Genomic DNA, 27328 nt, shown 5'->3' with positions numbered 1-27328 from the left:
AGAATTCTGTTAACTTGGAAGAAAATGTTAAGCCCAGTATGTGAGATTGGGGGGGGGGAAGTCGCTCCCCTCCCCAGTATCTTCCTCCGTGCACCCCACTGACCCCTGCTCCCTCATTTTCCCATCGCTTCCCTGTTGTGTTTCTTCTCCTTAGCTTTCCTGTCCCTCTACCCACTAGAATCTAATCATCAGGATTCCTGATCCAAGATTATGTAATATTTGAAACGAAGAAGGGTGAAATTTATGAGCCCAACCCCAGAAATCATAAAAGAGCTACCGGTCTCCGTGTGCCCCGACTGTCTTTAGAAAATAAAACACAAAGCTAAACAGAGATGAGACAGTCACAGCGGTGACTGTGCTGAAACTCAGGGGTGCCCCTATATGTTTATTTCTGCGCGGGCTTTGTGTTTCAGTAGGTCATAGATTGTTGCTCCTATTTAGAGCAACAATTGGAATCGCGTTGTCATCTAAGTCCACGAAAGCGTCGTTTAATAACCACACAGGTCTGCGACTTAAAATACTTCACATTACTTACTTCTATCATTAAAGGAAACGTCTCGGATCAGTGTGAAGGATGTGAAGGGAGTGAGGACATAGAACCGCTTCCTCCTCCCCCTCGTTCTTCTAGCCGAGTAGCGAGAGATCCAGTCCAGGTTTTGCCTTCGACTCTTCCTGTGAATTTCGGCCGAGCTCAGTGTAGCACGTTTTCGGTCTCTCTCTCTCCCTCTCCCCCTCTCCCCTCCTTTCTCCTCCCCTCCAGCCTCCGGGGTCTGGCTCCGGGATTTCTCTCTCCCTATTTCAGGAGGACTCTCAGAGGCTCCCTCAGCCCGTGTGCAGCTGAGGTTTCCCCTGGATCCCGTGCATCCCCGACACATACCTCCACGCACCCGCGTCCCCAGGAACCCGCGCCCGCCCCGCACACCCGCGCGCACACACCCGCGCTCGCCCGTCCGCCGCCCTCTCCGGGGGAGCCGCGCGCGTTCCCACCTTCGCTGCGCTCGCGGGCGAGCCGAGCTCGCCGCGCTCTACGACTCCGCGGCTCGGAAGTCGGATCGCAGCCCTGACCCCCGCCCCCGCCCCCACCCCACCCCCACCCATGGTGGCTCCTTAAACATTTCTCTGCCTTCTCGCGCTCCCGTTTTTACTGCACCGCTTTCGGGCTGGGGGGCTAAGGGCGCAAGGCGGCTGCTTTCCCAGCCAGCCCTGCTTGGCTTGCCACCCTCCATCTGGCTTATAAAAGTTTGCTGAGCGCGGTCCAGAGGGCTGCGCTGCGCGTCCCCTCGGCTGGCGGAAGGGGGTGACGCTGGGCAGCGGCGAGGAGCGCGCCGCTGGCTCTGGCGGGCTTTCGGCTCGAGGGGCAAGGTGAGGAGCGCACGGGACTGGGGCCGGCCGAGCTGGATCTGCACGCCGCACCATGCCTTCCTGGATCGGGGCTGTGATTCTTCCCCTCTCCGGGCTGCTGCTGTCCCTCCCGGCCGGGGCGGAGGTGAAGGCTCGGAGCTGCGGCGAGGTCCGCCAGGCGTACGGTGCCAAGGGATTCAGCCTGGCGGACATCCCCTACCAGGAGATCGCAGGTAAGCGCGGGCGCGCGGGCCCGGCAGGCTGCAGCCCTCGGCGGCCGCCGGCGCCCCCCCGCCTCCCCTGTTGCCGAGTTCTCGGTGTTCACTTTCCGTGCGGGCTCTCCCGGGCGCCGCGCCCCCGCGCCCCCGCGCCCCCGCGCCCCCGCGCCCCCGCGCCGGGCGGCGGATGCTCGGCGGCTGCTCCCGCGGGGAAGGTGCGCGTCCCGGCCGCCTCATTGTGTGCACACGCGGGAGCGCCCTCCCGCCCGCCCTCCCTCCCTCCGGCGCGCCCCTCGGCGCGGGCACCCCGGGCGGCCGCGGCGCTCCGGCAGGTCTCCGAGCGGGGCGCCCACCCCGCGCCTCTCGCTCCGGCAAACTTGGAGGAACTGCGGCCGCAGTTTGCCCAGCGCCACAGTCCGAGCGGCGCCTTCCCCGCTCCCGCTCCCGCTCCCGCCCTCAGGCCGGCGGGGGCGGTGGAGAGACGCGGAGGGCTCCGTGGCCGCCCGCTCGGCCCTGCGGGTCCTTCCGGGACGCGGAGCGCACGGCGCCCGGGCCGGGGCGGGTGAGGCTGCGGGCGGGGGGGGGGGGGGGGGGCGCCGGCTCCCGCTGCTTCGGGGCAGTTCTCGGGCTGCCAGTTTCGGGCTCCGGCGGGCTTTGGCGCCGAGGGTCCCCCGCGCTTTCCCGACTGCGGTTGGGCGCGCGAGGTTCGGGGGGCACCCGGCACCCGGCGCGGGGTCGCCCGCCCGCTGGCTCCCAGAAGCTGCGCCCCCCGAAGCGGGCGGCTCCTCGGGGGTGTGCCCCGGGGCCCGCGTGCCCCGCGTGCCGGCCGCCCCCCCCCCCCCCCGGGCGCGCGGTGCGGGCAGCGCTCGGCCTCCGACGACTGCGCCCCAGCCCCAGCCCCAGCCCCAGCCCCAGCCCCAGCGCGCGCCTTCCGGCTCTTAGCTCCGACCGAGCGGGAGCAGCTCCTCCGGGGCTCGGCGAAGGAGACGTGTCGGGGACCGAGGGTCGCGGGGCTGCGGGAGGGCGCGGCCGCGGGGTCCTCGGCGACCGCGGATGCCCGGAGCCCCGCGCGCCCCCCAGCCGGCCTCTCTGCGTTTGCGGGGGAGCTGGTGGACGGGGGAGCGCGAAGGTCTTTCTGCAGAGATCCTCAAGCCTCACAGCTTCGACATGTAACGGAATTGCTGTTTTCTTACGGGTGATCCACAGACTCTACAAGGGAAGGTTTTCACTTATTCCGAAAAGAACGCGCGTACGTCCGTGTAGCGCTGGGGGAGGGGCGCCCGGCCAGGCCGGCGGCGCGGAGCCTCCCAGCCCGGGAGCCCCTTGCAGTTCTGAGCCAGACGCAGCCGCCTGGGCCGGGCCGGAGGCGGGACCTGGGTGAACCGGGGGACTCCTTTTCTGTCCCTGTCACTTGTGCTCCCTTTTCCACAAGTCCTGAATTTGTTAATCAGTGAGTAGACAGCGACTGCCCCCACAGCTCCTTAAATTTCTTGACTCTCCTTCCCCTTTGTCTACTGTTATTTCATTCTTTTTAATTAATTGATAAGGATCAGCTTTGCTTTTTTTTTTTTTTTTTTTCCTCCACCCCGAATCTCAGGGAATTCAACTTTTAAAAGGTTTTATAGTATGGCTCACTTCTAGGAACTTTTTTTTCTCCTCTAATCTGGGCTTTTTCGAGCTGTATCTTTTAAACACAGATATTTCCCAGCATGATTTCAGATGTGATATCTCAGAGAAGAAAATAGTTCGGTAGTTTTAAATTGCTTTAGTGGATTTAGTACTTTTAAATATTCTTTAGTGGATTATGGGACTTTCAGGAGACTGCACTTCATCCTTAGCGTGATGCAAATCTCCTTAATATCAAAAGGAAGGTTTTCAGGGTAAATAATTTCTGCATTCACCGTTTACTTTCCTGAAAACCTTTCCAGTGGTTAAAAGAAATCCTTTGGTAGATTTTTAACTACAGGGTTTTTTTTTTTTTTCTTTTCCCTCCACCTCTTGACAATTACAGGGTTCACTAATTAGCCATTAAGTTCTAAAACCTGCACTTTTTGTTAAAGTCACTTTCTAGGACTAAGGGTACTGGTGACTTTGCCTTAACCCTGGTGTGCTTTGATGCCAGTGGAAATAATCAAAATACAGGTCATGGTGGGGTCAGAGGCACATCTGATAGGGAAACAAATGAAGTAAAAGATAATTGTATACTAGGTATATATATATATACACACACACATATATATTTTCAAACCAAACTACTCAATGCTCCATGTTGTTGGAATAATGGCCTAGGAAATACGTCCCAATATTAAATGAAAACACTCTTTTGCTCTTCCCTAGTTCCTGATACTATTTACATTTCATTATCTAGTATATGGTGGTTATCCCTTCTTTAAACTCCCTTTTCATCCTTTTCCTCATATGGACTTTTAATGGTTTGCTTGAGAAATGGCATATGCCATTAGTCTGCCAGGGAACGTGGATTTAAAGGAACGGCTGTTCATAATTTAGATTCATGAGAACTGTTACTAATTGAAAGATATTTGCAGGTAGCTTGCCTGGTAAAATAACTGAGAAGTAATAAGGACATTATGTTTCATCGTGACATTATTAAAGTTTTACTCAGAACTCACAATTGTGAAATAGTGTTGCCCTTTTCTATTCTAGGATAAAAGGGAGTTCTTCAAACTCAATAGGTGAGGGGCCGTGATGGGTAATATAGAAAGTCATGCTCTCAGAAAGTGCTTGGGAGGCCTTTAAGGGGCAGGTTGTACCATTAATCTTCACTCAGCCCTGATCTTAAGCCATCCCAGGCAGATCAGATAGACCATCTGTCCTTGTTTGAAAGACCTCCAAAGGGGAAGACCCAGGAGCCCCTCGCAGCAATCCATTCTAATACTTAGTAATTCTTGTGGTATCGAAATTTCCAGATAACTAGCCCAAAGCTTTCCCAGTGTGCTTGCCTACTTTCTTCTATCTTCTGGGAAGATGCTGAGCAGTGGATCATCAGGTTCTTTGTTAGGAATGTTATTTTGATCCAAGGTAGGTATGAAACATTCCAGTCTTGTCTCTGAGCATCCGTAATATTATCTCATTTTCCAACCCTACTCAACTTGATGGCTCTAAACTTCTAAAAGAACTCAACAACTGAAAAGAACATCTGCTTAAAAGACTGGGCAATTCAGGGAATGTTGTTTTATGCCTACTGTGCCACCATGCATGGAGCCTTCTTGGAGTCATTAATTATAAGTCCTTGTAGTTGACGAATGGTGACTTATTGGCCTATGTGTCTGCTTTTTTCACTGGTTACCTAATGCAGCTGTATTTAACAATCCCTTATGTAGAAATTACTGTGTGCCCGGCACCTATTTAAAAACATTACCTGCTTCTAAAACATTACTTGCTTGCTTCTGAAACATTACAGACTGCCTTATTGACTCCTTTTAATAATTTTGTAGATATTGCCATCATCTCCATTTTATAGATGAAAAGACTGAGTAGCAGAGAGACTTAAATAATTGCCCAAGGATGACTCAGCTAGAAAATGATGAGGCTGGAATTCCAACCTAGGCCTTCTGACTCCAGGTCTTGGAGCCCTAGGCTTAATCCTGCCCACTGCCATTCTGTATTTCTTGAATGAATGAATGTGTGCAAAGTCAGTTCTTCATCTACTAGGTATATAGCTTGGTATTATCAGTCACCATATGTATTCCCTCACAATTTGTGCTGAATATTTTTCTATTGTAACGTACAGTTTTTCAAAATCACTTTGAATTTTATGTTCTCAGGAATTAGCCATGCTACTATCACTAAATTGTTCCTGTATTTATGCATTTTCCTGTTTTTTTTTTAAATGTTTCTACATAGCTACATAAAAGATGCAAACAAAAGAACATGTGTTGGTATTTTTCAGTGTACCAGTCCTACATGAGTAATGGGTTAGTGCAACAAAGCTTGCTATAGGAAGTTATCATGGGGTTAGAGGGAGGAGGGAAGTTTATCTTCACAGATTAGGAAAAAATATAATTGCTCTATCAGTGTTTGTCCCTTTTTGTGTCTCAGATGTTTTGAGAGCTGCACTACACAGGTAGATATTAAAGCATTAAACTCTTATCTTTTTAATATGAATTTATCTTAACATTCTGAAAGTCTACCCCAAAATCAAATTAAGAAAAGAATATTCTCATATACTCTGCTGATCTAGCAGCGACTTTTTCCAGTCCTTCTTTATTGCTTTCATATTTCAGAATATGTAATGCTTCATTTTTACCTCGTCTTTGTCCAAGAGTCCTTTTCTTTCTTTGGTGGGTCTCCCAGGGAACCTGTCTTCCCTCCGTCTGTTCCCCTAGCGAACTAACTTATTTAATACATTTGCTATTAACACTTTTTTTTTTTTTCCAATTTGCATGTAGATATCACCACGTAAATGGAAAAACAGTGTTTGGTAACTCTTACTCTTTTACAGACTCATAAAATATCCTCATTTGAAATAAATTATTTAATTTCCGTTCAACTGTCTACTTCAGAGATTTCTGATTTTTTTGCCCTCTCGAGTTAGCTGATGTCTTTAAAATGCTTTCGAAGAACAGTGTGAGAGGTACGAGTTAGCTGAACTTCAATTTTTTTTTTTTTTTTATGATTTATCGAGTCACTAGATGTCTAAAAGAATCACATTAATTCCAGGTATCAAAGCAATCTAAAATCTGGGCTATTAGGAGTGCCACTTGTTAAACTCTTGATTTGGGAATTAATTTTAGAATGATCCTTGCAAACAGTTGTCTTAGCTGATTTAATTAGAGGATAATATGTCATCATTGAGAACAAGAGTTCGTTTGAGTTGACTGATACACTTTTTTACATAAAACTCACATCTTTTTAACTGGACCACATAGCAATTGCTGGTGAGTAGAAATGTAAGCTGCTATCAAAAGTGATTTAAAATATACAGCCTTATATCCTTTAAAATATTCTAGTATAAACATTGCATCGTAATTTATGTAAGAGCGTGACTAATGCTCTTTTACAATAATGGGTAAGTTTCATGAACACAAAATACAAAGTTATTGACTCCTTTTAGACCAAAGTGACCTACGATTCATTCACCAGATTTGTACAGAAATATGAGTTTAGGATAGAAATTGTAGTAAAAAAAAATAACAGATAAAATAGTTTATTAGCTTAATCTTATATTTTAAGCCTACCAAAGTAACATTTTAAGACTGTTTTTTTTCCCCCCTTAATTCACATCTCTCAAAAGACTCCTAGCAAGGCCAGTCGTCTTGACAATATAAATAGAATACTGAATATTCTTTTAAACTTAGTGTTTATACTTTGCAGACCAAATTCTGCTCTACTGAATTCTTTAGCTGGGACATAATTGTACTTTAAGTAGTTTCATAGATATCTTCAGTATTATTCAGTTTTCAGTTATTTATATGATACCCTTTGAAAGTTATTTACATGATACCCTTTGAAAGTTTAATTTACTCCCTGGGATGGCACATTTGTAAATAAAAGGTTGCATAGCAGCAAGTCTTGGGTAAAGGCTTAAAAATTCTAATAATCCTGAATGGAAGTATTTAAGAGTTTTTTAATAACCTTGGATGAAAAATATTTTTTAAACAAAGGTACCAGTTAGTAACAAAAATAGAAATTCGATTCCACATTTACACATTATCCAGGTTTTTAAAATTTATTTTTATAATTCATTCTCTATGGCATTTTTTTTCTTCGTTCAGTAAATATTTCTTGTATACCTACTATGCATAATCCACTCTGCCAGGTGCTGTCTAGAGGGCCACAGGGAATTTTAATCCTAGCAGGGAAGCAGCCATTAAGGGCACCATTCACAAGGAATGGCTGAGATAGGGGCAAGCCCCAGGGTACTTGACTCTAGGAAAGAATTTAGTTTTGGAATGCTTCCTTGAGGTAGAGCAAATGGGCAATGGGCTCTGAAGCTTGAGGACATAGGACTTCTATGGTTAGCAGACTGTGAGAGCAGGAGAGGAGTTTTAGAACCGGGGGAAAACAGCGAGTGAATGCAAAGCCTTGTGGACTAGGGAACTAGGAGAGAGCCGGTGGGTCAGGTTAATACTCTGTCCAAAGATGACATGGGCATGGTGACCCTGGGTGGTTTACTTTTTCATCATAGTATGGACCCTTAGCTCTAAAGCCTGTGGGTGCTAGGCTCAAGTTTTTACACATCTGGTTGTTTTAAACAGCCCAAATAGACTTTTAACCATTTAGAGCCTGCCTGTTGTATGAACCCTGTAAAACTGCATAAATCCTGATAGTCATTTATAGGACAAATCTGGGACCTAAAAGAAAAACAAACAAACAAAAAAAAAACCCCCCAAAAAAAAACCCCAAAAAACTCAAGCTGCTGCCCTCTCCACCCTATGGTTGAGCAACATTGCCTAGATTTCTCCCCACTTCTGGGAGTTTTCCGGAACCTCCTCCCCTTCTGGTAGACGCTCCTCTGTTGTGTCTGCAAGCCCTCAAGCTATGAGGGACTTCCCCTCCCCTACAACCTGTCAAAGTGCCACCCAAATAAAGTTCTTTGTGTCCTGCTGCCACCTCATGGTCCTCTTTCCTTCCTCAACCCTGAAATCCTTGGAGCTCACTGCAGTGACTTTGGCCTTCAGCCTAGGGCAGTGAGCAGCTATTGAAGTGTTTCAATCAGGAGACTGGACTTGATTTGAAATGTTACTTTGGAGGCTCTGTGGAGAATGGATTGAAGAGGAGCAAAAGCAGATACAGGAAAAGAAGATATTAGCTTGAACTAGAGTGGTGACTGGAAGTGGAATGAAGTAGAAAGAAGTATTTAGAAGCTAAGTGAAATAAGTTAGACAAGTTACACTGAGAAAGACAAATACCATAGGCTGTCACTTACATACAGAATCTAAAAAACAATATGAACAAACAAAACAGAACCCAGATTCATAGATGAGAAGACAGATTGGTAGTTGCCACAGGGAAGGAGGTGTGGGGTGCGATGGGTAAAAGATCAAGTAGTACAAATGTACACTATAAAATAAGTCGTGGGAATGTAATGGTGCATGGGGAATATAGTCAAGAATATTATATTAAATCTGTATGTTGATGGATGGTAACTAGACTTCGGTGATCATTTTGCAATGTGCACAAAGGTCAGATCACTGTGTTGTGCACCTGAAACTGATACAATATTGTATGTCAATTATACTTGAAATTAAAAAAATATTTAGGAGGTAAAATTGATACAGCCAACAGACCACAAATCAATCAAAAGTGAATCATTGAATATCCGACATGTGATGGACAATGACTGTGAAAGGGCGTCTGTATATGTTGAGAGCGAGAGATTGAGAAAGATAAGCATCCCAGAAACATTCATTTACTTTATAAGGCCATGTGAATAACTCTGACATAGTTTAAGTGTGCTTTTTAGTGGAAACAAAACTCAACATCATAAAACTAGCACAGCATTAAGGATATCAATGTGGCTGAGAGAAAGGGATTTCCCAAATAGGGTAGGGTGAGTTGTTAACTCTTAGAGGGTAAAGTGCTATCAAAATCTATGTAATCTGGCAGCCCGGTGGCTCAGCGGTTTAGCTCTGCCTGCAGCCCAGGGAGTGATCCTGGAGCCCCAGGATCCAGTCCTGCGTTGGGCTCCTTGCGTGGAGCCTGCTTCTCCCTTTGCCTGTGTCTCTGCCTCTCTCTCTCTGTCTCTCATGAATAAATAAAATCTTAAAAAAAAAAATCTATGTAATCAACTGTGTCATTTTGAAATTTAAGTCATTTTTTTTTTGTCTTGTGGTAGTGTAAAAAAAAAGTCTTAAAATTTTTACCAGGATGAAGAATTAATTAAAAGGTTACTTCATTTTCTAATATTTAAACAATGCTATGTCCATGGTTTCAGTACCAAATATGTTCTGATTGTAGTGATAGAAATCACAAAATGAAGAGAGTTTTTTTGACCTTGCTAAAAGGAAGAGGTAAAATTTACTTGGGACTATATTATTCAGGGTTTTCTAATGAAATTAAATGATATAGACATAGATACAGGTATATACATATATAAACATGAGGAGATTTAGAATAGGAATTCGCTCCAGAGGTTATAGAGGCCGAGAAGCTCCACGATCTGCCACAGGTGAGCTGAGACCCAGGAGAGTGGAGATGTAATTCAGTCTGAGGCTGAAGGACCTGGGGGTGGGGTGGGGTACTGATATAAGTCTCAGTCCAAGGCTGGAGAACCAGCAGCTCTGATGTCCCAATGTAGGAAAAGATGGATATTCAGACTAAAGAAGAGAGAGAAGGAATTTGTTCTTTCTTCACCGTTTTGTTCTATTTGGCCTCGGGTGGATTGGATGATATTCCCTTACACTGGTCACCCCTGCTACTAAACCAAATGCTAATCTCTTTCAGAAACAACCTCACAGACCCCTCCACACATAATGTTTTACAGGTTCTCTGGATATCCCTTAGGCAGGTCAAGTTGACATATAAAATTAACCATCACAGGGACATGGAATGATGGGTAGCATTTGACAAACAGCCATGAAAGAAGGCGTTTGGGGTGGGGTTAAATTCGTAAGCAAAGTAGTACATGTGGAGGATGCTACAGAAAGGGATCAACTAAGAATTTGTGAGAAATAATATTGAACAAATAGGGTGGGGTTGTATTTTTGATGGACCTTGAAAACCCTTGGTTTTATGTGGCAGGAAGTAGGTCATCATCCTAAATTCTTGGCAGTGAAGTGACAAGATGAAAGTATTGTTTTAGATCGGTCAGGCACCATAAACAGGATGGAATGGAGAGGAGATCATTAAGGCGGAGGCAAGGAGGATAGATAGGGGGCTGATGTACATACTGAAGCATGAAATAGATGCCTAGGGCTACAATATGAGGTTAAGAGGTGAGAAGGAGGGGTGAATGAGGTCATCAGAGAAGAGGTAACCTTAAAAAGAAAAAAGCTTAGAAACTTTACTCCTGCTACTTAGAATTTTCAATAAAAAGGGTTTAAAGAGGAGAAGCGGTTGAAACTCTTGCCTGAAATCATCTGTGTCATTTAAGATACTTGTGGCAGCAGGTCACACAAAATCCTGAATCGGCTTGCATACCCAATCAGGGAGAGCCATCATTTCACCTAAGTTCCAGCACAGAACAGTTTTATGAGTGAGAAAGTGGGAAGCTAACACAATCATCAGGATCCCAGGTTCTCTCCATCTTTTAGCTCAGCTGTCCTAAGAGTCAAAGCCTCATTATGACACCCAGAGGCACACAATGGGGCTATTTCTAACCATGTGTATCTCCTCATTGATGAGACACGCTAACTGTCCTAAGCCCGCCAGCAGATTCACCCACCCTCTCATTTGAGAATTGCTTCCTGCTCTCATGCCTGGAAGAGAAAGGAAAAGAGCCACAGCTGTTGACTTGGGCTAGTCATGGCTACTCTCTCAGATGGGCTGATGTCCACCTTCCTTAAGTCTGGGCACTGAATTGCTTGGTAATCTTCAGAAGAATCCCCAGGAATTGAGAAGTAATGGGGAAATTGAGAGTAACTACTTTTGTCTGAATAAATTAGGTATTTGGCATTCTCGCTTGAGTCCATTGTTTCTCTGGCCCCTGGTGAACTGACACTTGCTTAGCAATTGGCTTTCAGGAGGGTGGGGTTTGGGGAGACCTGATTTGTAGCATTCACCAATGTCTATGGCATAGAAATATTCCAATCGTGACAGATTTCAAACTACTAACAGTTTAACAGCCAGCTTATAAAATTCCTGAAAATTTACCAGTTTGGCTCTTTGGAGCTGGAAAGAGCCAGGGCTATCCTGGAGCCAGGTGGGATACTTAAATACAAAACAAAACGACAACGAAAAAACCTTGGATTCCATCTTTAAATACTATGATTTAATTGGTCTGAGATGGGACACTCTTTTTCCTGTCCTCCCCCCTCCCTTCTTCCTTTCCTTTCTTTTTCAGTTTTCCCAGGTATTTCTGATGTGCATCCAGGGAAGGGAACTAGTTGGCTAAAGATGTGGTTCATAAACTTTATCCTGCATTAGAATTACTGGATGGCTTGTTAAACATGAATGCCTGGGCCCCACCCCCAGGGTTTCTAATTTAGTCTTCCTGGGTGGGGTGGGCCTGTAATTAGCAATTTTTTTTTTCCACAGGGTCCCACTCAGGTGATGCTGATGCTGTTGGTTAGGCACCATCTCTTGAGTATCTGGGGACCACACTCTGAGTGCATTCACTGTGGTTTTTTAAACACAAGTTTTGGTCAGGGTATACAGTCGAATGTGGGCAATGATTTCCATTATTTCTCATCTTGATCATAGGTAAGAATCCTAACCCAGAGAATGCCTTATTTAAAATTGCACCCTCCTCCTCCCCCTCCCCCATAGCCTCTGCCTTCGTTCAAATGCTTACTTTGGCCACCAGGGGGCCTAAGGGAAAGAGAGTGATTGGATCAGTTCAATCGGTAACCACATATGTGTGGAACAAAAGGGGCCCAACTCAGCTGCAAGCGCCCAGCTGCAGTAAGAGTGAACTTCAGCATCATGTTAAAAGGAACTGGGAATTTTTTTTTCTGTTTCTTTTATCATAGGATCCCTTTTATTCTTTGTTAATGTGGCAGGCTTTCTTTGGGTATATGACTTGTCCTTGGGGGGGTCCTATTTAGAACATTTCTAGTATAGAGTAATCCCATCTCCCTACTCCCCACTTTGAGCTGATTTTCCTGCACTAGTCTCCCAAATGCAGACCTAACCATTTTTCCCCCTTGATCTAGACTCTCATGCAAGGAGACTACATTTAGAATTGGTCAGTCTTCATTTTATACACGGTTAACTAAAGATACAGCATATACATTCAGGGCATGCACACCTGTGTTCTATAGGCTTGGCGGGCTAGTGTGTTTGCTCCTTATTACAGTTCTTGGATTAGAGAAACTGGCTTCCTCTCTTTGTGCCCCCAGGACAGCTACTCCTCAGCTGAATTTCAGGGAACTAGAGGTGTTTCTCCTTAAGGTTGCAGTGAGGTGGAGGAAAATATTTTCTTTGCAAAGAAAGCACTTTGAGGTCTTCTTTTTTGAACAAAATGGATAATTTTCAAATTTTATTTTCTTTTTATTTATGATAGTCACAGAGAGAGAGAGAGGGGCAGAGACATAGGCAGAGGGAGAAGCAGGCTCCATGCACCGGGAGCCCTACGTGGGATTCAATCCCGGGTCTCCAGGATCGCGCCCTGGGCCAAAGGCAGGCGCTAAACCGCTGCGCCACCCAGGGATCCCAAATTTTATTTTCTTAATAGGTCAGCATAGCTCCAAGTCGGTAGCCCTTTTTGAATGAACTTGAATAAAGCCACTATGGTTTTAGATATTATAGATATCTTAAGATGTCAGGCCTTAACTTTTTCCTGAAAAAGTAAGAAAATACTTTAAAAATACTTTAGCCTCTTTGCTTATCCTATTTTCTTCTAAGTCCGAATTTTTTAAAACTTAAAAAATGGTAAAATTTAAAATGGCTGACATCTTTTTAGTCTTTTACAGCAAAAGTTTTCACACACGTTTTTGAAGAGTTTAAATGGTCTTTGACATTAGGAAGTCTATTTGGAAAATAAGAATTTGTAATTATGAAGTATTAATAAATGTGGAAATGTAGGATTTGTGAACATTCCTACTTGATCTGCTACAGTTTCTCTCCAGCTGTATATTTACATTGAAGTTAGGTAACATAGTTTACTGTTACTTTTACATTATCAAGTGCTAATGTGTGAAAGGCTTTTATTGTACTTTTACTACTCATTTGATTATGTGGTATCTTATTTAATATTCTTTCATAGACTTGGGGGTATTTGGACATCAGGAGGTCAAGTGCTATGTTAAAAGCTTAGGCCAGTCTTTTTATATGACTGCAATAAAGAATATATTCATTTCACTTATATTACCACATGGCGCTCATAAAAGGTCAGTTTCAATTGAATATAAAATAGGTTACAAATGGCAAATCTTATGTTATCAACAACAAAACTATTATGGATAATCCCTTTTCAATTACTACCTTCCCTTTTAAAAAAATAACTTGAAGATTTCTTAAAATCAGAACCTCATGATGTATTTTGTACAATAGAGATAAAAATTATGTTAAGTCTTTCTTTTTAAACTTAGTCAAGAAAATATGTATAGAGTAATCACACTGAAATGCCAGTTGAAACAGCAAGTCAGGAGTATCAAAGATTTAAAACAAAAAACCATAAAGTTACACTTTCTCATATTGTTGTTATATTAATTTAACAGATTAACTTTGAATCAATTTCTCAGCTTGGGTTCTTGATGTAAAGATAAGTAATCTTATAGGAAGTTACATGCATAAATGTAAGCTGATTGCTATGATTTAAGAGTGGCAGTTTACTCTTATCTAGAAGATGCTCCCTAAATTATAGAAAGGTTTTCAGTTTCACAAAGCGTTGAGTATAAATAAAAATGTGGGTTGTAATGATCTTAATTCCTTGCAGTAACTAAGGTTGCATTTTATAACTGGAAGGGTAAATTCCTGTACCTGAAAAACCCATAATGCATTTCAAAGTGAATTTTACCCTCTCTAGCCATGAGGTTGTAAAGTACAACTCTCGAAAACTGTCCTTATACCTCCGAAATATTTATTTATTTTCAAGAGTATGACCTTGTATTTGAAAAAAAAGTTTATAAATGCTCTGTTCTGAAAGGCTTTGAAACAGTATCATTAAGGAAAAAACGAGCCTCACTCACAACTACTATAATCAGGCCAAATAGAAAGGTGGAATACAAATAAGCCAGAGCAGGCTTTCCTCGGTTCCACGTTTCCTGAAGCTATCTTCACTCGGGGTGACGATTCTGATTTTAGCCTAATTAAGCATTAAAGAGAGCCAGTGTCCTGAGAAATAAGCCTGAAGCTTGCTGGAAGTCCCTTGCTGCTGGGTCCCTCCCAGGCACTGCCAGGGAGCCGCTGCCCTGACTTCTGGAAGGTGCCACTGATGCCCAGAAGGAGGCTCTGCTGTGCAGCGCCAGCCCGTAGGTGTACCACCTTCAGCCACATCTCAGCCCGGTGACTGTGGAATTGATTTTCACGGCTCATGACAGAAGCTGTTTTCAGCCCTTGAAAAGGAAGTAGCTGGGGCTGGTGCTCCTAACACAAACAGCAAATTGCTCCGTGGCTTTCATAGCATTCGAGGTCTGTTACCTTAAGGTTCTAATGGCCTTTTAACAGTGTTTCCAGCTGAGCAGCAGATGTAAAGGATACTGAACATTGAAAGCACTGTTCTTTTTTTTTTTTTCTCCTCCCTGAAAGAATCATTTTTTACAGATATTGTACTAACACCGTATCCCAGGACCTATTCAATGGCATGTTAGGTTTGAAAAACTGAACCAAATCTCAGATCAAGTGTGGTCAGTACCACACATCTGCCACCTCGTTGGGCTCTGTGTCCCATGTTACTGCCCATCAGATACTGAGCTCTTGTCACCATTAGTTGGGGCCCATTTGGTAATGTCTCATCAGGGAAAAAAATAATTAGTGGAACCGCAGGAAGCCTCAAAACTCTGTATGCTTATGTTAAGTTAGCTCATTTTCATCCTAAAATTTGCAGTATATTTTTGAAAACGACGCGTTTAACTTAAAGAATTCTATCCAGGCTACGTTTGGTTTCCCTTTATGTTGTTCTGGGTGTTAGTTTTGCCCTTTGCGTCTGCTAGGGCATCAGATGTTTCCTGAGCGGGGAGCTATGCCCTCCCTGCTCCGTGAGTTTGAAGGGCTTTAAGCTTTGGTCTGTGGAAGAGGGTCAGTATTTCAGTCTTGTGGATGTTGGGGGGGGGGGAAAGTTCCACATTAACTGAAGAACATTTGTTGAATTGGACTTTTTTCCAGTTTAAAAAATTAGAGAAATAGTATGTCTTTGGATTTCGCTGTCTAAGCTGTGCTTCGTATTTCAACTTTCCAGGGGTAACTACACGAGGTAAGAGAAGAACGCCCATGCCAATGAGTCTTCATTCCTCGTTCCAGTAACAGGCCTGTTTTGCAGGCTTCTTGGGGGATTTTTAGGAAGTATGTGAGCTGCCACCATTTTTTCCCCCAAAGTTGAAAATATACATACGTTGCAACTCTGATGTGAACAGACATGCAATTTCTTTCCCTGTTGTTTTATTCCATTTCTTCCTCCTACTCCCTGGTTCTTCACTCACATAACCCATGGGGGGAAATGGTGTGGTCTGGTTGAAAATTCAGTGTGATTAGTTTTGCTCTTCTAGATAACAAACTTGTGGGCAGCCTGCTTTGGTGTTGGGGTTGAGCAGAGACTGGCTTTGGCTCCTGGCGCTATCCCTTAGTCTTTTGGATCCTGTCTGTGCCTCTATTCTTGCATCTGTGAACAGGGATAATAACAATCCCTACCACTCATCACTGTGATTGTATTAAATGAATTAACATTTACAAAGCTCTTGGAATAGTGGCTCACATACCATAAAGCCTGTATACGTTTTTTAAAAGATTATTTATTTGACAGAGAGCGAGACAGCATAAGCAGAGGGAGTGGCAGGAAGAGGCAGAGGCAGAGGGAGAGGGAGAAGCAGGCTCCCTGCTGAGCAGAGAGCCCGATGAGGCTCCATCCCAGGACTCTGAGATCATGGCCTGAGCCAAAGGCAAACACTTAATCAACTGAGCGACCCAGGTGCCACCCCTTCACCCCTCTGCATACATTTTTTAAGCAAATCAATCTCTTGATGTGTGTAGGGAATAACAAGGGAGCAAGGGGGAAGAATGCATTTCCTTGGGTTCCTCCCATCTCCAAGGCTTAGCTCACCTGCTCTGCTAATGTCTGGGGTGGGTATACTTTGTGATCTGCTCTTGTGCAGCTTGGGAAAGAACTGGTAATCCCCTTTCCTGGAGTATTCACCCTGATATTGGTCTTTTCTGGCCTTGTGGGCCTCGTGAATCACTGGCTTGCTCTTCACCTGACCTCTGGTCACCCTGTAGCTTTGATCACCAGCTGTGGTGGGAGCATGACAAGCCTTCTGGTGTGCAACCCTGGCGACCACTGGGCCAGACCTGTGCCCCCCAGATGTGGATGTAGCCCTCCCTCTGAACATCTTCACCTCCAAGCTGAGGGTCATTGCCAGCAGCCCACCAGGCAATCTCTTTACAGATTCCTAAACAGATTTTGGGCTAGAAATCCCTCTTTGGCTTTTCTCTGTTGTTGGGAAGCTCAGAGAGTAGAAACTGGGAAATACTGGGAACCTCTCAGTACCTTCCTTCTTCGTAGAGACCCTTGGGGGCAGGGATGGGTTTGTCACCTTTTGTCTTCCTGGCTGGGCCTCAGGCCCCTCATCCAGCTTTGGAGACTTGTCTCCTAAAGAGGTCAGATATCCATGGCCTTGGAGGTAGAAGTCTGTAGGAAGACAAATGAAGGGGCAAAGAAAACTGAATCAGCTAAAGATTTGCAGAATATTATCCTCATTATATATGCAATATGGAGATTTCTGAAGAATCAAACATCAAGTGAACTGGGAATAACATACATTCTGTTTATGTGGGAACCTTTGGACTTACTGAATGGTTATTTTAAAGTTTTCTTTACCTCCTTGAACCAGTTTCCTCTATATAAAAGGGCAGTAACATAGCCTGGCTCATGGTATTGTTGTTTATGAGGTTTAAATGGCATAATGCACGTGAACAGCCTGACCGAAGTCTCCAGTATGTGTTAGCTCTCCTTTTCCCAATTCCCTCTTGACACATGTATCAGGATAAGAAATCTTCCTATTTCTTATTCAGGGGAGGAGAGAAACCTAGTAGGCTGTAATCCCCACTGTAAGACTTAGTCATTTTTAATTTCCTTTTATCAGAAGCTTCTAAGAGAGAAACTCTAATAGAACATTAAAAGGTGATCTTGAAATGCTTTTAAATGTCAAATAGCAAATCTTTTAAAAACATTTTCTTTCTTTTCTTTTTGGTCTTCTTGGAACTGGCCGTGAAACTTCCTCTTTCATGCTGTTTTCACTGGTTGCTGTTGGTGGACACTGTCCTCAGAATGATAGATCAGATGCCTGGCTTTGATTATTTCAATTTACTAAGAGCAGGGGTTCTCAGACTTGAGTGTGCATCACAGACCAGCTCTGCCGCGCTCCCCTCAGGCTCTCCACCGGAGGTGCCCGTCCAGGCTTGTTCAGGAGGCTTGTTCAGATGGGGGCTGCTGGGTCCCCTCCTGGGAATTTCTATTTGGTAGATCAGAGATGGGGCCAGTGCCCAGGTGATACACTAAAGGTATCTATCTAGGCCACACTTTGAGAACCACTGGATTAAAGTTTAAGCCTTAAATGATCAAAAGTCAGTTTACTTCTCCAATGGCCTGGGAATAAATATCCACCATCTTGGCTTGACATTCAAGAACTGAAACTATCTTACTGCTGTAATTTCAAGTTCTAGAAATTTCTGTCTCATAAAACCTATTTCACTCAACTTACTCTTCTTTTTGTGTCCCATTTCATTTGCTAATGCTCATGACAAGGCTTGCTCTGTTCTTCCCCATTTTGTTTACCAACTAAAGTTCAGTTTAGCTCAAATTACTCTTCATGAATTTGTCCCAAGTTACCCAGCCCCTATTTTCTCCTTTTTGCCATGCTGCGTAGTGTTTGTCTATTATTTGGTAATTAATCAAATTCTGTCTTCTCCTGACTCTTAAATTACTGTCTTGTATCATTTAAAATGAGTCACTTAATTTTTGTTTCCTGGATTTGCCTATGTGATATATGGTAGCTGAGGGCACGTAAATATATACTTGTACTTTCCAGAACACAGTGTTTGGGCATAGTAGGTATTCAATGAATAACTGGCTACTCCTTGATTGGAAATATAAAAAGGCTTTTTTTCTTTTTTTGGCCAGGGTTTGCTTACAGATAACTTTAAGTAAGATCAAAATTAAATGGTGTAATGTAAAGACACCCTTATGTTTTCTGTGAAAGAGTGCAGCTGATAAGTTATATTAGCTAGAGCCAGTGGAAATCAATTTGTAATGTATAGACTAGAGTTTATTGTGTGGAACATGCATTTTGTTGCTTTCACTTTATTTTAAAGCATACCATTTCTCTCAGTGAAGCACCTACTGTATATAGGTGTATGTCTATCAAAATGTTTTTTCAAAATGTGGCATATTTTAGCTATCACTGACAGCAATTTTCAAATGCCTGAAAAGATTAGAGAAGCTAAATGTAAAGAGTACTATAAATTGCAGTGACATTTCCTGGGAGATAAAGAATTGATAGAGAGGAAAGTTAGTTTAAAAAGTCAGGCCTAGGGATAAAGCAATCAAATTGTACCACCTTTGGAATGATCTATTTACGATGGAGGCTTTGAATAATAAATTGTGCCACCAGAATGCTCATAGGAACCACTTGTAATTTTCTGAATTCCATTTTAAGCTGTTACCTACCTAAGCTCTCTTACTTATTATATCAGTTCAGGTCAGTTAAAATTTATTTTTTAATTACTTGGTTGAAGAACAGCACCCACAATTTCCCTGCCCTTGAGGCACATGTAGAGTAGTGAAGACAGATACATAGATGACTAGTGTCTGTATGATAAAGGCCCTGGGAGGCTATCGGAAAGCAGGTAGAAGGTGAGGACAAATAGAGGTAATCCATTAGAGGGCCAGGGGGGAGAGGGAGTGAGGGCTCCCAGGGAGTAGAAAGTGCCTTTTGTTCAACACCACAATAATCTATTTTTTATATAGGATTGTTCTTCCATGTAAATGGGTGAACCCTAATTATATGGTAAATAGGGAAGGTTAAATTCCTCTACTCTTCTAATGCAAATTAGACGATCACACCCTATGAACTCCCTAAGAAGTGGGCAACTCTGGTTTTGTAAAATCTGTCAGTTGATCTTTGTGTAAGCAAATAGAACATGTGTCTGTACTTGGAAAATTGTATATCAATTCCCAAGCATGATATTTAACTCTGCGTTATTTTAGCTCCCATATTTTAATGAGATTTCTAGAGAAACATTAGGAAAATAGCTACATTAATCACATGATAATCCAGCTACAGGTATAGTGTTACATGGTGATAATCCTGCTATTTTATATACAAACATTCCTTTGCAGACATTAACATATGATTGTGCTGTATATTTTGAAAAGTCATAGACATCATAGCGATCCTATTAAAGTAGGTATGATATGTCTTAATCAGCACACATATTTTGATGGACAGACAATATTTGCCGTAGGCGGCTAAACAGAACAATTTGTGCTGTGAATCCCTTTTACTGACTGTCTTACATAGATGGTGCAGATAAAGGGGTTCTTCCTGGTGGAAAGGTGAACCCAAGTTAGCTTTTCTCTGCATTGCAATGATTTGACTTGGTTTATTTTTTGGTTTCTCTATTTTCTATCAGGTTTGAAACTGTGAACATTTAAACTCCTGTGTGGTTGCACAGTTTGCATATGAAGATGTTTTAAGCAAGTTCTGACATGATAAAAAAAATAGAGACGATGCCCAGATGATAACAAGTAGAAAAATTCCTCCTTTACATAAAAGCCTCCATTCTCGTTTGTAAAGCAAAATGTTCTCTCTTAAAACTAACAGCTGAAAAAAAAAAAAAAAGGCAGGAAGGCAGAACACACTCCTCTAAGTTGTAAAATATGTTTTGGTAGCTCAACAGCGATTTTGCTGTTCCTGAGAAAAAAATCAAACTCTAATTTTAAAATGAAGTTATTTAAAAGCATGGCACAAGAGAGCCTTATTTTGGGGGCTGTGGCCACTCTGCTGTCCTTGAAGGTGCTGAGCCGGGCCACCGTGCGCTTGCAGCAGGAGCACTGCCTGGCTGTGAGGTGCTGGTCAGATGTATTAGCAAGCACCTGTCTTTTCTGAATGCAACGGTGGATGAAACCAGAGAATTCCAGAAATAGTTCTAACACAAAAGCAATTTTGTTTTTGACAAAGTTTATCTGTTCAAGTGAATATTTTTAAAAACAAGATGGAAAGTTTTTTTTTTTTTTCCTCCTCCCCATATGGAATTGAAGCTCTGAACTTGTGTATTTCTTTAGGTGTTAACACATATTGGTCTTTAGGGTTACACTGAGCTTTTCCTAGTAGTTGTAGCTTTGAGGGAGCTGTTTGTTGTCCGAATAGCATGCCTGGTTTCTGGATGAAAGGCATAACAGTCTGTCAGAGACCTTGAATGGTAAGTCTTGGGACTTTGTTTCTTGGACAGAGCACCAATTTCCTAACCTGGAAAATATAAGCCTCTATACCTGATGAATAGTTTTTGAGGTTGAGGAGTATGGTGTGTGTGTGTGTGTGTGTGTGTGTGTGTTTGAGAGAGAGAATTCACTATTAACGCACAATAAATAATACAGTTTTGTTAAAGACTAATACTAAGCCTCATTTGCTAAAGTGTTAATTTCAGCTGTGACAGACAAATTTTGTTTTCTTTCTCTAAAGGAAGTTTCTCTATTTTATTTGGAAAAATGGGATAGGCACTAATGATGCTATGATTTAAAGGTATTTTCCTGGGGACAAAAGAGGTCTTTTTTTTTTTTTTCCTAAGAAGGAATACATTTAGAAGGAATAATTCCTCCCTTCTCTGATCTCTGGCAACTTTTATTGAAAAATTTTGGTGCATTAGTCACTTCCTAACTTTTTTACAAATATAAAATATATTTGATATATTTTATTATATTTCTGATATATTTGGTTAGTCTCCTGTGAGTCTAAGATCCTAGAAATCAGGGCCAGCTGGGTCTACTTTATCCTTGCGTAGCCCTTACCTCCTGGCATACATAAGACAATAACATATATTGAATGTACCAAATAATGACAAAGGCTTAAGCTTTCATTTGACTCCCAGAAAACAACATCTTATGTAGGTGTTGACCAACTCATGTATATTCTCTGCTATGAAAATATACACTACTGCACATGTGTAACCTTCAGTAATTATATTGTTATTTTTCATTTCTACCGATATTTCTTGAGAACAAATGAGGTCAGAGGTACCTGGCCTTCAATTAGTTTATACTCTAGGAGGAAACATAGGACAAGGTGTAATGTAAGGTATTTCCTATGGAGACCGATATTGAGATATTCTCTACCTAGATATAACATTTTTATTTAGAAGTGCTCCAGCTAAACATTGTACATTATTGTCCCAACCCTAATTTTGGGGGAGAGAGAAGGAGCATTTTTGCATTTTACTTGTCCTTTTGTTTATTGTCCTTTTCATTATTATGAAAAAATAAATCAATATTGGGGCAGCCTGGGTGACTCAGCGGTTTAGCGCCACCTTGGGCCCAGGGCATGATCCTGGAGACTTAGGATCAAGTCCCACGTCCATGCAGGGAGCCTGCTTCTCCCTCTGCCTGTGTCTCTGCCTCTCTCTCTCTCACTCTTTCTCTAGAGAATATGAATAAATAAATAAAATCTTAAAAAAAAATCAATAGTGTAGATTCATTATATTATGGGTGAAATAGTCTTATTCACTGATAATTTTGAAAGGATGGACAATCTGTTCCCTCTTCCCGTGCTATAACAAAAATATTGAATGATTGACCTTTCCATGTCCTTTTAATAAAATGAATGGAATCAAGTTAAAGCATGGGAATGATAGTGGGGTCATTAAAAATGGGCTTTATGTCATGCAACTGAGCATATATAGTAGCATATAGCATTCATTGAGCTCTCTGTATATTCCACATACTATTTTAAACTCTCTACTTCGAGGGTCTCATGTAATCCTTATAGCATCTTTCTGTCATAGGTAGTATCATTCACATTTTACAGATGGGAAAACTGAGACAGAGCAAGTGCAATAAACTTGTCTAAGGATACAGACAGGTCAAGCAGATAAGCCAGGAAGATTCCATAGCTCACGGTTTTTACTAGTATCTCTGTGAATCATATGGTTTTCTTTTTCACATGAGCGAAATAACTTTTTCTAGAATTAAAATAATTTACTCAAGGTAATTGGGCTATGCAACTTTTTATTTAATTCTTCCCGAATATTATGTCTCACTTAATTTTCCATTGTTTGACAAGATGAGTAGCAACCATGATTCCATCCTAGAAAGATCTCTAGAATCTTTCAGTAAGAACAACTGATAACTTATTGCTTAAAAGTATATACTTTGAAATCATAATGTATATAATTCTGTGCTGTTACATTATTATTATTCTAGCCATTTGACATCTGAAGCCCCTTTCTATGTTTGGAGAAGTCCTCCTTTTGAGTCGGATGGGAGGCAGCGCTTGCCTACTATTATAGGAACTGAGAATATCAGGTGCCTGCTTTCCTGGGCTCCTTTGTGGCAGGACTGAGATCACATGACTTAGGATGCAACAGTGAGATTTGCCTGCCCAGTTTTTGCAATAGGAGCTTGTGACACAAAAGCAGGGACAGTGGATAATTCATTCTGAGGAAAACCAAAGACAAGATTTAAAAGTTATTTCATTGTAGATTTCACCAAACTAGTGTTAAAGTCCATAGTACTGTTTCTTATGGTGCTGCTGGGGTTACGAAGCCAGTGTTGGATTACCCATAGGCAAACCAAGACTATGTTTAGGCCACTTAAGTACAGGGGCATCCAAAAGTATTTTGGGGAAAATCATATTTCAAGCAGTGTTGTAGTCATCATAATAAAAAGTCAGAATTCATGTTTCTTTTCACTTTCTTTGTAGTTCAATATTGATTTTACTTTGAATTATATTTTGTCATGGTGGGTGGGTAGGTAAGGATACACTATTACTTTTTTCATGCTCAGAGTCTGATATCTATCTCTATCCCCTTTGCAATGCAAAGCGAACTCTTTAATAGCATTTTTTCCAGAAGGAAGGTGAAGGCTTTTACACCTTGCAGAACTAAAGACCAAGATGTATTACCAAGCCTTCTGTTTCCCTTTTGAAGCCTATTTATTATTGAGCATGCATTGTTCTTTCTGAAGAGCCAGTCCCAAGAGGTGTGGGCACTTAGGGAGAAGGGAATTTGAAAAGCATGGCCCAGGTAGCAAGAAGGAGGGAAAAGAAAGAGTTATGGCAGGATGACCCTTTATGATAGAAAACATTGAGGTATTGAAAGCATATATTCCACATTCAGAGAATTGCATATCTTCTTGGTTTTCCCAGGCTTCCAGTTTCTTAAGAATTATATTTCTTAGCAATTAATTTCTAAGAGTGATAAGAAATCCGCGATGCTTTGACGAGGCCAGTGCTTTGTACTAGTGATTTTTCATGGAGAATTGATTTGAAACAGCTGTTTAGATGCACTGAATATGAATATGGCTTTTTAAAACATTCTAAGGTATAAGAAGAATCCAGTAGATAAATACTACTTCTAGTTAAATACATTTTGTAATTTCTCTGCAAAACAAAAACAAAAACAAAAACAAAAACCAAAAACCCAAACTTGCTTGTTTCTGGGGAAATTGAGTGTAAATCCACCACTCCAGAATTCTCTGAGGAATGTGGTTGCTATTTGAAGATTTTAAGCCCCTTCAGGGCTGGGTTTATGCAGTTTCACTTGTTTCACATGTACTTTGCCCAAGGTTGGACAGACAGATAAGCTTCTTAACTGCTGGATTTAACTGACTATTGGTTCATTTTTGAGGTGTCAACCTGGGGTTTAGTGAAAAGTTTTGAGGATAGGCAAGTATTGAAATGGAAAAGAAGATTAATAATAAAGATGAAGTAACTTTGATATTTCTGGCCTCATTCATGTTTATTTTCTTTTTCTCTATCTATCTATCTATCTATCTATCTATCTATCTATCTATCTATCCATCCATCCAACACATCACACACACCTTACATATATTATATATTTTTCAATGTAGAGTTGTGAGAGTGCCCATGTGGGGAGTCAGGATCTATAAAGTCTGTCATAAGACTGTAACATATCCTATGTTACAATATATTATAACTCCTTGCAATTATTTCTTGACTTCCAGAACTTTCCTCCAGTCAAAAATAACCTTTACCTTTCTCAGGCCCAGATTATGGAATGTTGTCGTGACAGTGACTGTGGGGATACTGGCTTCAGATGTTAGCTCAGCAGAGGAGGGAGGGTTCCAGAAGAAGAATGAGTGGGAGAGAGCAATTTAAAAAAATGGGTGGAAATGTAGATGCTCTCATGCTGGGTTATATTTAAATCTACTTGTGAAAAGAAATGTGATGAGGACTTAAAAGTCCTTTAAAACTTGAACAATTGACATATCATGACACATCCTTCCAGATGTTTTTGATTTTCAAAAATATATGTATTGATGCTACAGAAATATTTAATGATACAAAAGGATTGGCCTCTTCAGAGGCAACCATTTTTATAGGCATTTGTCATCCTTTTGTTGATGTTTTATGTGTATACAAATATTTATAGATGTTATATGTATTTACTCAAATGGTAACACCCTGTATATATTTTTACTCAGGTATTCTTTTCTACTTAACAATTCTCTTGAAACTTGTTTCATTTCAGCACCTAAGGTCTCCCATCTTCCCCCTCCCTACCATCAAGGTTGTATTTTTTTTTTTTTTTTAGTATTTTATATTTCACTCCGCAGCTTTACCATACCTTGTTTACCCAGTGGCCTTTTCATGGACATCCACCTTGTTTCATTTTTGCTATTACGGACCATACTGTCATGGATGTTGTTACATGAACACCTTTTCACATGAGTGGGAGTTCTCTCCAAAAGAAATTCCTGGAAGTGGAATTTCTGGAGAAAAGTCGTAGGCATCAGATGTTTTGATCGACATTGCCACATTTCTCTGCACGTTAAATGTGCCAGATTATCCTGACAGCAGCAGCAGAGAGCATTCAAAAGTTTCGGTGTTACACAATCCCAGAGGATCTTATTCACGTGATTGTACATATGGATGAAGTTGTGCTTTCTCCACAGTATTCCCAGCCTGCTTGATTCCAACTCATTGCTCTTCTGATATTAGGAACCTTGGTTCAAAGTTATGGCCTATTCAACTTTAGATGGAGTGGATGAATGGATGGATTTTTGGGGATTTGCTTCAGGTGACTTTTCTCTTGAGGAATATGCACCATTGCAGAAGAAAGTTGTGTAAATGAAAATAGGCCTATTAAATATGTGGGGTTGATGGCACACTGGAAATGAAATGATTTATCTCTGTATTTGGAATAGAATATGGGAGTCTCTGAGTTAGCCCAGTATCCAACACCAACATGCATTCATCTAAGAAGTTCATGAAGGATGATAAGGAGATCAGATTGTGAAATTTCTTAGAGGTCTGCTGTCTGAGTTTTTAAATCTGGCTTGCTTAATTTTAGACACCAAACATATGGCCTTAGCTAATTATACGCTTAAATGCGATGCATTTCAGAATGGTTGATGTTATTCTGTAAGGGACCTCTCAGAGGCACTGATAATAAGATATGTGATTAGAAAGATAGGAGATGTATGTAAAGTGAAATTCTTACCTTTTGAAAGAACTGCCATAAATTTTGGGTAATTGATTCATTAAGAACTATGTGTATGTTTACTTTTGGGTGTCTAATATATAACACCATAATTGCATATGTATGGATATGTGTATGTATATATACCTCTAAAATGTACACACAATGGCATGCTGGAGCCAGCCCAACTCGGTCATACTGCCTTGTTAAATTTTCAGGCATTTTGTAAGGTGATTGACTTCACATTGGTAGCTTCAAATCACCCACAGTGGGATTATTTATACCCCAGAAATTGGCAAACACCAAAAATCAGGACCTTACTTCCTGGAAAGCTGTTTGTTAAACACTTGCCAGTCCACCTCTGTATGTATGTATGTATGTATGTATGTATGATTGATACTGTCCAAAATTGAAGAAACTTTCAGAACTATTAAAAATCCAATTTGTTTGTGAGCTTCTGGGTGGCTCAGTCCATTAAGTGTCCGACTCTCAGTTTTGGCTCAAGTCATGGTCTCAGAGTGTTGAGATCATGCCCCACGTCTGGCTCTGCGCTCAGGTGTGGAGTCTGCTTGACATTTTCTCTCCTCCTCTCCCTCTGCCCCTCCCACTCATGCTCACTGTCTCTTAAATATATAAATATTTTTAAAAAGTCAATTTGTTTGTAATGTCTGATTTCTAATAAGGAAAAGTAGAACTTAGTTCTTTGGTACTTTTCTCATCAAAGCCTTAGCAATGCTTTAAGGAATAATTTTACATTTTTTTTAAGTACAAATACTGTATGTATGTACCATTATAGTTTCTTTTAATTTGTATATACTTTCTGATTGTTTTTGAATAGTTTCATACCAGAAGAATCTTTTGAAAGTCATAAATTATAGACACACTAACAGCATGATTTACCAGGATTCATAGTGCTAGCTCTTGACCCTAATGAGCAAAAAGGGTCACCTAATTTTAAAATTAGGTTAAAACTTCCAGTTTTAAAACTGGAAGTGCTGCTATGGAATTAAATATGCACTCTAAAGTCAGAAAGGTGGATAGAGTTCCAAGTACTCAGCACCTTCATTTATAAGAATGAAGAATGGGAATTAATGCTATTAGTATTCATCTGACTTAGCGTTTGAATTGCCAGATCCAGCCTAGCCTGGATATAAGTGTGTTGAGTGTGAATATAGAGACTGGGGCAGTAGGGCATGCAAATTGAGCAACATGTAGAGGTTGTGTTCTTAATTTTCCTCCCTCAAGAATTGAAATAGGGAAGAAACCTGTTATCCAGTCAAATGTAGGTAATGTTAATAACTTGATCAGAAGTTAAGGAGAGTAAATGCCAGAGTTAGGAC

At 41.7% G+C, this 27328-nt stretch overlaps 1 protein-coding gene across 1 annotated transcript in view; it reads left to right on the top strand.

Annotated features, from left to right (window-relative positions):
* Nucleotides 1–800: 800 nt before the first annotated feature.
* GPC6 (glypican 6) overlaps nucleotides 801–27328 on the top strand; it is a 1091020-nt gene continuing 1064492 nt past the window's right edge. Inside the window, exon 1 of the mRNA XM_041731333.1 lies at nucleotides 801–1574. Coding sequence (XP_041587267.1) covers nucleotides 1415–1574 — 160 coding nt within the window. The 5' untranslated portion in view covers nucleotides 801–1414. The remainder of the gene's footprint in view (nucleotides 1575–27328) is intronic.

The sequence above is a fragment of the Vulpes lagopus genome, chromosome 16 (assembly GCF_018345385.1).
Source record: "Vulpes lagopus strain Blue_001 chromosome 16, ASM1834538v1, whole genome shotgun sequence".
Lineage (NCBI taxonomy): Eukaryota > Metazoa > Chordata > Mammalia > Carnivora > Canidae > Vulpes > Vulpes lagopus.
The sequence above is the reverse complement of the archived record's forward strand: the minus strand, read 5'-3'. Positions and strand labels throughout refer to the sequence as shown.